The sequence below is a fragment of the Carassius carassius genome, chromosome 37 (assembly GCF_963082965.1).
Source record: "Carassius carassius chromosome 37, fCarCar2.1, whole genome shotgun sequence".
Classification (NCBI taxonomy): Eukaryota; Metazoa; Chordata; class Actinopteri; order Cypriniformes; family Cyprinidae; genus Carassius; species Carassius carassius.
Window position 1 is genome coordinate 10194810 of NC_081791.1, and position 14172 is coordinate 10208981.

General features: G+C 34.2%; 1 protein-coding gene across 2 annotated transcripts in view; it reads left to right on the forward strand.

Moving 5' to 3' along the window:
- Positions 1–14172, forward strand: part of LOC132117975 (phosphatase and actin regulator 3-like) — a 41028-nt gene that overhangs the window by 26351 nt on the left and 505 nt on the right. The window contains exons 4-11 of one of the 2 annotated variants that reach the window (XM_059527403.1): positions 78–290; positions 381–594; positions 706–848; positions 1091–1244; positions 10418–10473; positions 11669–11730; positions 13414–13554; positions 13826–13902. In XM_059527403.1, the coding sequence (XP_059383386.1) occupies positions 78–290; positions 381–594; positions 706–848; positions 1091–1244; positions 10418–10473; positions 11669–11730; positions 13414–13554; positions 13826–13902 (1060 nt within the window). Of the gene's footprint in view, positions 1–77; positions 291–374; positions 595–705; positions 849–1090; positions 1245–10417; positions 10474–11668; positions 11731–13413; positions 13555–13825; positions 13903–14172 lie in introns of both variants that reach the window. The other variant, XM_059527402.1, reaches the window with a different exon arrangement.

Genomic DNA, 14172 nt, shown 5'->3' on the forward strand with positions numbered 1-14172 from the left:
CTTTAAAAAATAAAAAAACAGCATTACTGATCCTTGAATTCCATTCCTAATAATTTAAACAAATTTTTTGATTTCAGTGGTAGATTCTGTACAGGACAATGAGTCAATGGAAGAGCCAAATTCAAATGAGGAAGAAGAGGAAGACGAGGAGGCGGCTCCCTCTGTAAATGAGAATGAAGATGCTGAGGAAGACGAAGAAGACAGAGAGGAAGATGAGGACGATGAACTGCAGGAACAGTCTCCTCCAAGCGGCCACGGCAATCTTGCTTCTCATCTAAGCACGGAGGAAGGTATGCTCTTTTTCACATAATGAAACACGGATTAAATTATCAGATAATATTGCAGTATATGAATGCATTTTCTGGTTTCCGCAGACCCAGGTAAAATCGTCATCGCATCAGTGCCTCATTCAAACTCTTTTCTCCAAAAAGAACTGCCTAGAGTCCCTGACGGCCCCAGTCCTGTGGTTTTAAGAGGGCCTTTTACTAATCCCATGGGGTCGCCACATATAGGTAGCATACACACACCTTTGCCCCCTAGCTGTATAATAGAAGAACTGCACCGAGCACTGGCAACAAAGCTCAGACAGGACAGGTGAGTTATTGCTCAGCTTCAAAATAACTTTTTTTTTTTAAGAAGTATTTTCTGCAACGTTATTACTAATGTATCACATTACAGTGTGTCTCGTTCCTTTTTTTTCTTTAGCATTGAACGAGAGCCAAGTGGAGATGGTGAGAGCAGAAAGGAAGCCGAGGAAAACAAGGAAAATGTTCGACAGGACAACTGCTTTACTGATGCTTCAGGAATTATTTATGACATTGACAGCTGGAACGACTCTGTCATTTCTGGTGGGTTTACTGCATTTTTTTACACCTAAGGAGTCATTAGATAAAGCAATTATTTCTTATAGCTAGAAGATCAGCTAGAATTAGTATGTTTGCCATGATATTATCAATGTACCATTGCGTTTTTCATGTTGCATAATAAAAGTAGCGAGAGAGATCTATCATTGGTCATTTCTGTCTGGAAATCTGGAGTACTTGAGGTTGTTCTGTCAGTAAATTACGAGTTATTTGACAAACGTGTGCAGGTACATTGCCAAGGAGGATGAGGAAGGAACTGCTGTCTGTGAAGCTTCGGAATCGTCCCAGCAAACAGGAGCTGGAGGACAAGAACATTTTCCCTGCACGGAGCGACCAGGAGAGACAGGAGATCCGTCAACAGATTGAAATGAAGCTTGCCAAGTAAGTCATAAATACACGTTGACTGTACTGTATATGTATGTTTATCAAATATTACACTGCCCTCTTCAGGACTTCTTGGGAAATACATGAAAATGTCATCTTCAGGAGACTGAACGAATCTGTTTTAAACAACAGTCAACTTTTATTCTAATATTAATTTAGCTTCTCATTTTTATCCATTAATTGCACAGGGAAGCTTAGCGCTTGAGCTGAGTCATGTGCTCAATGTCCTCTGTTTACCTATATCACAAAAGGATTATATTAGGATTATATAAGTGAACTTGTGAAACAGATAATGAAAACAGATTTCATGCAAAGGAAGTGTTAGTATGTGTACACTGGCTCGTAATCTGATATAAGGTACATAGCAGAAACTGGGATTACAGTTGATTGAGGATTGGAGTTCATCTGAGTGAATAAATCCACTACAGATTTCATTTGATTATATTTGATTACATCACCTGCCTTTGACTTCAGAAGTTCAATTTATTATGTGGTGCACTGCTTATATTTGTGGCAGAGAAACTTCTACAGGCTGCAACAGTTATACACTTATATGTTTTTGTTTTGCTTTGCTGTGTTGTTTTGCACAGTTTATTGCTTCAGGTTTTCTTTTGTTTGTTTTACTTTGTGTTTTGTGTTTTGCTTTCTTGTTTAACGTTGTTGTATTTTGTTTTGCTGTGCTTGTTTGTGTTGTGTTTTGTGGTTCTTGTGTTTTGTTTTGTTTTGCTTTGATTTCTTAGCATTGTGCTTTGTTTGCTTAGTTTTTTGTATTCTGTTTTGCTTTGGTTGGATGTGTTGTTTTTATTTTTATTTTGAAAGTTTTTTTTATTAATTAATCTTTGCTGTGTTTGCTTGTTTCCTGTAGTTTGGTTTTCCTTTCATTATTTGTTTTGTTTTGCTTTGTTGTGTTACATTGTTTGCTCTTTGGTTTTGCTGAGTTGTTGTTTGGTTTAACCTTTTTGTTTTATTTTGCGCTTTGTGGATTGTATTGCTATGCTGTTTGGTTTTTCTTTGCATTATTTGATTTGTTTTGTGTATTTTATTTTATTTTTTGCTTTGCTTTGTTGCGTTTTTGTTTGGTTTTGCTTTGCATGGTTTGTTTTGCTTTGTGTTTTGTGGCTTATTTTGCTTTGCAGTGTTGTGCTGTCAGGTTTTATGTTACATTTTGTTTTGTGGTTTGTTTTGCTGTGTTGTGTTTTGCTTTGTGTTTTAACCTAGATAAGAAAGTGCAATATAAAAATTTTTATTGTTATAATTCATGGACGCTTTGGAAAATAGACCTAGGGTTGGACTATTTTTATGAAGTGAAATCATTTCAAAATAATTAAAAAAAAATTATAGTTCAAAAACATCAAGTATCAAAAAGTTCAAGAAGTTAAAATTTACTGTTAAGAAAGTGCACTGTACCATTTGTATTTTATTTTATACGAAATATATATTTAAAAAAATATTTTTGAATCAAAAATTGCTGTAAAATGAAAGCCTTATGTCTAAATAAGTTATGATCCAAATTTGAAGTTGATATAAAAAAAACTGAGGTTCCTGAGAGATTTTATTCAGGGCGTTATACAACAAACAGCCACCGGGTGCCATCAAAACTCCATAGAATTTTTTTAATGCATTTTTTCTGTCGAAAATGTCTATATATCTCTGTCAATATTAGTTAACACTTAAGAGGTTAATGCATATTTACATTTTCAGTATGGCATTTAAAACCTCAGCTGTTAGATGCGCAGCAATAGATACTTCAGCCTTATCATAGAAGCAACGTTTTGTCTGATCTTTACAACCAGGTGTAAGGGGAAAAACAGCTGAGGAATTCCAGCAGTGGCTCATGCAATTACAGATCTTATCAGGATAAGTCTTATGTAATCAGCTGTGGTATTTGTCACTTTTAGAAACACTGATTATGTCTAGGTTAGTTCAGGCTATAAGAGAGCTTTGTTTATGCCGCAGTGACAAGAGATGAAGTACTAAAAAATGTTATAAACAACAATGGTAATTGGCCATTCTAAGTTATGGTATGTGAGAACCATGTTCATAGGCGTCGATTTGGGGGGGGAAAGATTTCGTCATGAGTCATTTTGTACCCACCACTTTTTTTTTTTTTTTTTTTTGAAAACCTCGAGTTCTGCTGCTGCGCTGGCTACACGCTTTTCTGTTCATTAAAACTGCAACAACTGTAACATTGGGATACGTTCTAGGTTGGGGGAGGGGGAGTCATCGTGTCACTGTTATTATTTTCTCTATATGACTATCGCGCTTCTTTTTTTTAAAGAATGTTTTGCAAATGAGTTGACAGTTTGGAATGGACAGTGAACGAGCGGGAACGAGGCTACCTAGTCTTTGCTGGGATTGGCCAGAATTTCTGGCGAATGTATCATAGACGAGCAAGTCATTTAGCCTTCATACAATATCACAAGGTTGCATCCTAGTGCCATGGACTATAACATATCAAAGTGATAACCTGTAGAACAAATGGATGTTGTTGTACACACAGCATGGGTCTGCAGACCATTGACACAAAGGTAAGACGCGATAACTTATGTTTATTAAGATTTGCTGGTATTATGGCTAGGTCTTGTGCATTTGCACACAAGGGATCGGCTGTTTTAATTCTTCTCTTGCAATTAATGTTACGTTAGACTTCCTTAGCCACCAACTTAATTAGCTAGTTACGGTTTGCGTTCATACAGCAAGTATTGGGGGAGATGATTGTTGAGTAGTCAGTATCTTGTTTAATTATTGCTTGAATCTATTGCTGAATTCTGAAATAGTTGTGATGATGATGATGATGAGGAATGGATCAAGTTTTAGTCAAAATGCCTGATGTAGATTGGATGGATGCATGTTGTTGTGAATTGAGAGCAGTCAGATCATGGTGTGATAGTCAATAGTGTTCATGTGCTACACATATTTTTGCTTTTTCAATCTTGATAAAATTTGTAGTGCTTAAGTTGTGTTGTGTGTAGATATGGTAAATTGTACTGGGAATTAAATCAAATTATTACATGGCTTGGTTGAATTCCACTGTAGAATGAAGTCTGTTATTTCTTGATAATAACACCGTTGCCATGAAAAACAGAGCGTTGCTATGGACGCTGCAGGATTCTAATCGTAGAGACGGAACTATTTTCTTTAGCGGAAGCAATACAATCGTGTTTAAATCAATAAACTCTTTTTTAAATCAATATTTTGTGTCAAATTATTGATTTATTTGGTGGGTAGCGCGGGATAATGTAGAGCGAGGCCCGATTTTGGGTTAGATTTTTTTCCCCGTTTTCAGTTGTTATAACAAAGCAACATGAAAGAGAAATTTGGTAATCATTGTTTAGGTACATTAAACCACGTCATGGCCATGTCATATTGTCAACATGGTACTTATATGATGATATGAAGCAGATTAGTGGGTCATATATCATATGTCTAATGCTTTGTACGGCTTTCTTCTTCATAAAACGAGTCAGACATCATCACATTTTTGTATACATTTTTATTTATTTACATTAATAAGATACAGGACGTCTTTCAAAACATGACCTGCGCGAAAGAGAAAAAAAAATGCATCATTGTACCCACCACTTCTGAAAATGCACTTCTGAATGCGTCTCTGTCCCCACCACATTTCAAACCAAACTGACGCCCATGACCATGTTGTTTGTAACAAAGATGTGATTCAGATAAGTATTTGAGGAGAAAGCAGACAGTGTGTTGACGAATGTATTTACATTAGTTTAACTTCAGGCACAGCAACACATTCTACAGATTCATACATGTGATGCACACTGAATAAATGACTTTTAAATACAAAATAGTTCTGGATGCTTAATAAGTCATAGACTATAGGGGGTAGGGGGTGGGGGGGGTGAATATCTACCATTTTCTATGATGATGTATATGCTGTGTTAAATTACACCAATCACAGTCGCAACATATATATATATATTGCAATAAACTTACAAATATATATTTTTTTATAAAATTATAATTCTTATAATATAGTCTTATATTTCTTCATGTTTTGTAAGTCAATTAATGTCATTCGCAGTGCTTCATGGGATTGTAGTTCTTTCCCTTACTGAAGCCATTAAAGTCTTGTACATCTATCTTTTTGTCCACTGTTCAAATACTTTTGTGCTTTTAAATTAAAATTTGCTGTGATTCTCCTCAGCTGGTTGGTTTAGTTCATGACTTATAATACTTTAACAATTATATTTTTTTAAATCCCTATGTAAAAAAAAAAAAAAACTTCCAGAACCAGAAGCACTAGTGTTGTATTAAATGTGTAAATCTTAAAACTGTAATTGCATATCAAATAATATTACTAAAATAAAAGCTTACTTAGAGTTCATTTTCACCAGTGTCCAACCGACTTAAGAACACTTTTAAAAAGTGAAGGTCAAAACAGTTTTGCTTTAAAATATATTTTACATCACGTTTTAATATTACTTTGTCATGCTTTAAAGTACACTTGTTTTGATGTGTTGACTAACATATTAAAGCACATGTAAAATACCAGATCAAAATTTTAACTGTTAAAAGTTAATATATTTTAAATTGTATTAAATTGTATTAAATTGCAACGTTTATAATTTATAATATATTCTAAGGCATAGCATGTAAGTTTCATAAGAACTGACATAAATGATTGTCAATAAATATACATGCACTTTAACTATATTTCAAAGACAATAGACATAATTATGAAATCATATTTAAAGATGTACTTAAAATGGTTTAAAAGGCACTCTTTGAATTTAACATAAATGTATAGTATAATACATGTTCATTTAACTGCAGTTAGCATGCAATTATGTATCAGAAAACATGACAATGAGTTCCACAGCATGTACTCTTTTTAAAGCCTCCAGCGCAAAAATTAATTCTGGCCATTTTGTAATTGACAGTATCAACCAGAATGGAGGCAGGAAAAATGAGAAGCATCAGGTCACGTCAGGTCAGCCGAGAAGGACAGTTGTTTCAGATATAGAGCGTGTTATTTTGAGCATCTTGATGTAAAGACATTTTCTGCACGCATTGATAAATGGTTCACAGTAATCCCAGAAACATGTACAGTATTAAGACAGTGAATTCAGGTTCTGGTCTGACAGTGATAGTCAGCGTAAATGCGTGCTGTCCACTTTGATCTAGGCCAGCGGTGAAGTGTGACGGTCAATGCACCTGCAGCACAAGTCTGAGATAAACAGAGTGACACTTTGCTGCAGCAGCATGACCTTCCTATCTTTGGCTTGCTGTGCCCTACTCCACCACCGAAGAAAGACACGGCTGGAGCTATTCTTAGAGCTCAGACTGGTGAATAATGGATGCTAGTGCATGTTCCCCTCCTCCAGCTTTACCTCCACCCTGCACGCCATAGTGAATACCAAATACAGATGTAGTTTACAGTAGCACTCATAGCAGCTTCTCCTAATTGATGGAAAGATGTTTGGATAAAGTGCACTGCCATCCGTCTGTTAATTAACGCGGTCTGATTAATGACCGGCGCATAATGCAGACCAGTGGCACGAGCTTCCAGCGTTGCTCGGGTAGATCTCTTTGTTTCAGTATTCACGGGGAAGCTACTGTTGCTAAGCAACCGCTGATACAGGTCAATAATATCCAGGCAGCTTCCGAAGGCGCTTTGGGAGTAGTTCTCCATTTCAGTTCATGAAATATTAACACTGCCACATCTGCTGGAATCCCATCTTACTCCGCTTATATGAGTGACAGCAGCGTTGCAACGGCTGGAATGCAAAATAATGTTGTTAAATGCCTTATAATTTATCAGATCTCAATATATAGCTTTGCATAGCAAAGTATTTCAAATGAGTAGTGCATTTGGAAGAAGCCGTACAGTAATTTTCCATGAGATGACATGCAATTTTATTTGCAATTTTTACAGTTTAATACAAATCATAATATAGCAGAGTCATTCTAGTTATCTATGTGACCCTGGACCACAAAACCAGTCATAAGTAGCATGGGTATTTGTAGCAATAGTCAACTGTATATTGTATGGGTCAAAATTATCATTGTCATTAAGATATAAGATCATGTTCCATGAAGATATTTTGTAAATTTCTTACTGTAAATAGTTTTTGATTAGTAATACGCATGGCTAAGAACTTCATTTGGACAGCTTTAAAGGTGATTTTCTCAATATTTAGATTTTTTTGCTCCCTCAGATTCCAGATTTTCAAATAGTTGCATCAATATTGCCTTAAACCATACACCAATGGAAAACTTATTTAATCAGCTTTCAAAAATGTGTGTGTGTGTGTGTGTATATATATATATATATATATATATATATATATATATATATATATATATATACAACCCGAATTCCGGAAAAGTTGGGACGTTTTTTAAATTTTAATAAAATGAAAACTAAAAGACTTTCAAATCACATGAGCCAATATTTTATTCACAATGGAACATAGATAACATAGCAAATGTTTAAACTGAGAAAGTTTACAATTTTATGCACAAAATGAGCTCATTTCAATTTTGATTTCTGCTACAGGTCTCAAAATAGTTGGGACGGGGCATGTTTACCATGGTGTAGCATCTCCTTTTCTTTTCAAAACAGTTTGAAGACGTCTGGGCATTGAGGCTATGAGTTGCTGGAGTTTTGCTGTTGGAATTTGGTCCCATTCTTGCCTTATATAGATTTCCAGCTGCTGAAGAGTTCGTGGTCGTCTTTGACGTATTTTTCGTTTAATGATGCGCCAAATGTTCTCTATAGGTGAAAGATCTGGACTGCAGGCAGGCCAGGTTAGCAGCCGGACTCTTCTACGACGAAGCCATGCTGTTTTTATAGCTGCAGTATGTGGTTTTGCATTGTCCTGCTGAAATAAACAAGGCCTTCCCTGAAATAGACGTTGTTTGGAGGGAAGCATATGTTGCTCTAAAACCTTTATATACCTTTCAGCATTCACAGAGCCTTCCAAAACATGCAAGCTGCCCATACCGTATGCACTTATGCACCCCCATACCATCAGAGATGCTGGCTTTTGAACTGAACGCTGATAACATGCTGGAAGGTCTCCCTCCTCTTTAGCCCCGAGGACACGGCGTCCGTGATTTCCAACAAGAATGTCAAATTTGGACTCGTCTGACCATAAAACACTATTCCACTTTGAAATAGTCCATTTTAAATGAGCCTTGGCCCACAGGACACGACGGCGCTTCTGGACCATGTTCACATATGGCTTCCTTTTTGCATGATAGAGCTTTAGTTGGCATCTGCTGATGGCACGGTGGATTGTGTTTACCGACAGTGGTTTCTGAAAGTATTCCTGGGCCCATTTAGTAATGTCATTGACACAATCATGCCGATGAGTGATGCAGTGTCGTCTGAGAGCACGAAGACCACGGGCATCCAATAAAGGTCTCCAGGCCTTGTCCCTTACGCACAGAGATTTCTCCAGTTTCTCTGAATCTTTTGATGATGTTATGCACTGTAGATGATGAGATTTGCAAAGCCTTTGCAATTTGACGTTGAGGAACATTGTTTTTAAAGTTTTCCACAATTTTTTTACGCAGTCTTTCACAGATTGGAGAGCCTCTGCCCATCTTTACTTCTGAGAGACTCTGCTTCTCTAAGACAAAGCTTTTATAGCTAATCATGTTACAGACCTGATATCAATTAACTTAATTAATCACTAGATGTTCTCCCAGCTGAATCTTTTCAAAACTGCTTGCTTTTTTAGCCATTTGTTGCCCCCGTGCCAACTTTTTTGAGACCTGTAGCAGGCATTAAATTTTAAATGAGCTAATTAAGTTGATAAAAGTGTAAAATTTCTCAGTTTAAACATTTGCTACGTTATCTATGTTCTATTGTGAATAAAATATTGGCTCATGTGATTTGAAATTCCTTTAGTTTTCATTTTATTAAAATTTAAAAAACGTCCCAACTTTTCCGGAATTCGGGTTGTATATATATATATATATATATATGAATCATACAACTTGTGACGTTTTGTGGTCCATGGTCACATATTATACATTATAAAGTACCAAAATTCCCTTAAATTATAACACAAACTTTATTTATTTAAATATAGCATCCCTTTACATACACACAATATGCTCTGGTTTGAAGTGTTGATATTATTTTACTAATATTTTATATCAAACAGAATACTGTTTTAGTGAGACAAAGCAATAGTTGTCATTATAATTTGTAATAAATAAAATAATTATAATTTGTAATAATTAACTTTGCAATCAGGTAATGACACAAAAACATCACATAATTAATAAAATTCACTTATTATAATGTGTGCAATTGCTTTCCAAACAAAATTAAGCCTCTTCCTGGAAGATTGGCTTTTACTGGCTCTTAATTAGGGATATTAAAAAGATTAAGAGGATTAAAAAATAAGATTAGTGACAGGGAAAAAATAAAGTGTAAATTGATTTTTGACAATTAAAACAATATCCCAAGTGAATTATTTTTGTTAGAGAAAGGGGGAAAACACCTGGAATATTACATTAAAAATGTTTTTAATCATTTAAATTTAAATTGAATTGTCAAAATTGAATGTGTATCACATAAAACACCAACTCAAACCAAAGTATCTCTCTCTCTCTCTATATATATATACATATTTAATATACCCCCATGTTCACGTAATTGTGAAATGTGATCGAATAAACCAGAATAAACTCACTATAGGATTTCTGCCTATAAAAAAATGAGTTTAATATTTAATAGAATATATGAAGACACAGGCTTCTGCATAGGAGTGACCTAGTTTCTTTGTTCCACTCTTACTAAATGGTATTTGCCATCATATTATATTCAAATAAGTGATTCTCAAGCAAATAAAAAGACTCAACCAAATCAGTGCGCGAGGAGAGACGGAGCGCATGACAAAGAGCGCGTGGAGCAGCGCTCAGTCCGCGCGCGCCTGCCTGTTCAAAAACCACAACAAGGCAAGCAGCACGAGTTCACGTGCACCGAGCGCTCTCTCACTCATTTGAGGCTCATCTTAATAGCTGGTGTTTATTTAGCGAAGGTGCTCGTTTTGCATCCAGATGCGGAGCAATAGCTGCCAGGCTGAACACAAAAGACGAGAGTCAGGAGTCCCCTCTGGAGCTCAGTGAGCCGCTTCAGCGCGGGACAGCATGGTTCAAAACATTATTCTCATCTTTCTCCGCAGGAGACTCAGTCAGCGGCCGGCCGTTGAAGAGCTGGAGAGCAGAAATATTCTGAAACGTGAGTATTACGCTACACGATAAAAATGATCCACATCCACAGAAATGTAAATAATATATGTATGTATGCATCAACAATGGTTGTTTGTGAGTAATAGTAATAAACATTGTTATCAATGAATATTGTTTATAGTATTGCACGTAAATAATATCACGATTTCTACTTCATTGTAATAATAATTGTATTTGTAAATAGATACATTTTATTATTATTGTATTATATGTACATCAATAATAACAATAGTACAATATATAATACAAATAGTTTTCTATTTTTAATCAATTATAAATTTATTTACAAATATTTATAAAATATATTTTAAACACTTTTTTTACAAAAATAACAAATAATAATAAATAAAAATATTAAATATATTTTTAATTAGCATTTATAATTTCATATAATATATAATTAAATAATTAAAATAGGAACTTAATTGCTACTTCATTGTATTGAGCTTTATATTTGGTAAATAATATTTTATATTATATATGTGTATTATTTATAACATGAATAACAATTGAAATATGTAATTTTGAATATTGTTTCTGATATTGCACAGTAATAATATTACTATTGCTACTTCATTGTGATAACATTTATATTTGTAAATAAATAAACATTACTAATATTGTCTGTGTATATAAAGTAATTTTCTAATATAAATTATATATATTATATAATTATATATATATATATATATATATATATATATATATATATATATATATATATATATATGTATAATTTAAATCTCAAGTAATTGTATAAGTGAAAAAAATGTTTTTTATATTTAGTCAGTAGTTTAATTAAATTAAATGTTTTATGAATAATATTGGAATATTTAAAAATGTATTATTAATATATATATATATATATATATATATATATATATATATATATATATATATATATATATGAATATACATAATAATAATAATAATAATAATAATAAATAGAACATGAATTTACTCAGTGAGAAAAAAAAGTTTTTTTTAATCATATCTTTAATTGGCACTTAACTCAAGTGTTTTATTAACTAAAAGTTTTTGTTGGCTGTTAAGGTGTAAATGTGGTCAGTTATGACTCAGACTATCATCAAGTAGATGACTGTAATCTTTGTGTCAGATAGGATGCCTTGCTCAAGCAGGTCTGTGACTGATCACCTCACTGAGTCTCTCTCTGGCTCTTTCAGAGAGGAACGATCAGACGGAGCAGGAGGAAAGAAGAGAGATCAAACAGAGACTGAACAGAAAGGTAAACCAGCTCTCTTCAGGTTATTTCACTTGCAGCATGCTTTATTTTTCTAATGTATGTGTATAAATGGTGGTCACTGTTTGTAAGGAAGTTGTTGGTCTTGACACTTTTGACTGCTGCTGCTATCATTGCTACTTGGAAAAAGACATTATAAAAGGGTAAGGGAGTTGTGTGAATAATAATGTTGAGAATGAGCTGCATCAGATTGAGGGAACCTCTGTTAAAGTACACTATTAAAAGACGAGCCGGTATCACTGACACACCAGAAACTAAAGAAGGAACTCAGTGCTTGGGATATTTATCAGCATGTCTGCAAAGAAACAATAATAATACTAATTACATTTTGGAGTCATAGTTTATTCCCCCAGTGTACAATTAATCACATTATTTACCTTTTTTTAATACACCTAGCATTTATCATTATGACTTGCTTACATTATTTTATGGTAACATAAAACAATTTATCTTAAAATGGTTTCGTGATATATAGGGAACAAAGGCCTAAAGGAAAAAACACATCTAAAGAATGTATTAAATATTCATTATTATTATGATATTTGAAATCATATTGTATTATATTTTTTGCTTATTTTTGTGCAATTAATTGCGGACATAATTAAACATCGTTGTTATTATTAATGACAAAGATAGTAACAACAACAACATTAATAATAAAACAACAATAACAGCAGCATTATTATTATTATATTTTGGAGTCATATCGTTTTATTGCCGTATTTTTCAGTGTGCAATTAATTACATTTGATTAATACACTTAATAAACTGAATCACTACGGTTTGTCTACATTTTTTTTTTGTGAAGAAAAAAAATCAGCAATTTACCTCAAAACTGAGGTGCGACATGTAAAGTAAAATTAACTTCTAAATAATAAAACTATTATAATTACTATATTTTGGAATAATATAGTTTTTTGGCACATCTTTTTCAGTATGCTTTAAATTACACATTGTTGTTGCTGTTTTTTTGTAAATGATTATTACATTAATAACAATAACAAAAATAAAAGAATAGAACAATGAAAACAGTAAAAATAATATTTTGGAGTATCCAAAGTATTTTTGGCATGTTTTATTATTATATAATTAATGTGAAAAACTTGTTGCATCTTCCCCAAAAAGACTCATGGCTGTATTCGATCAAAAGAGTGCTTCTACTAAATACTGAGCAAAGGGTCTGAATACTTACGACCATGTGATATTTCAGTTTTTCTTTTTTAATAAATGTGCAAAAATGTCAACAATTCTGTGTTTTTCTGTCAATATGGGGTGCTGTGTGTACATTAATGATTTTAGCAAATGGCTGCAATATAACAAGTTGTATAACATTATTATTATTATATAATGTAATTACTTTTACGTAATTTACTTTGGATTAATACACTTACCTTGAATCATTACAGCTTGCCTACATTACTTCATGGTTAAAAAAAAATTCAGCAGTTTACCTCGACCATAAAATGAAATAAAGAATGAAATTGAGTATGATGATAAAAAAGCATGTTAAGGATCATCTTGTTACCAGTCTTGAAGAACCAGTCTATTTCATTGGTCAACAGTGACTCCAGTCCGATTCTAGTCCTAAAATGCATTACTTGCAACATTAGAGCTGTGTCTCATAACCGTTGCAGCCCCACTAACAGCATCATTTTGTGTCTCTCACAGCTCAACCAGAGGCCGACAGTGGATGAACTAAGAGAAAGAAAGATTCTGATCCGCTTCAGTGACTACGTGGAGGTGGCCAAAGCCCAGGACTATGACAGGAGAGCTGACAAACCCTGGACAAGATTGTCTGCATCTGACAAGGTACGAGACTGAGAACTGACCTCAGCTAATCTTTATACATCTGTGGTCAACCTTTCATTCAGTAAGAGCACACAGAGACAAATGCGCTTTCCTTTATTCACAGTGGTTCTCTCAAGGTCTCTAAACCCACTATATTAGTGAAGCAACTAAAGAGCAATCTAATTTGTGTCAGTAGTCTGCTTGCTCTCCCCGCATGACTCGGTCGACTCATTATGGAGTGAACATGTCACCTGAGGATGCGTTTAAGTGGCTTTTATTTGCGATTCCACAGGCGGCCATCCGTAAAGAGCTAAACGAGTTCAAAAGCACCGAGATGGAGGTCCATGTTTCGAGCAAACACCTGACGAGGTCAGTATGCGAGTATGCGCCTGCGCTATTTTTAGATCCACAAAATCAACAATGACGGACACAAATGCGTTTGCGTATATAAATCACGAACATGTCACCTTGACACGAGTGGTTTTGGATAACATGTTCCTCTCGACATAAGCATGCCATTAGTGCTCTCATGGATGATCTTACTAAAAATACAGTAACTGATTGATGCAACAGCGTCGTTCAATCATATGGTGGTTGTGATTGCTGAAGTCACCTTTGTTGATTTCTCTCCTCTTGATC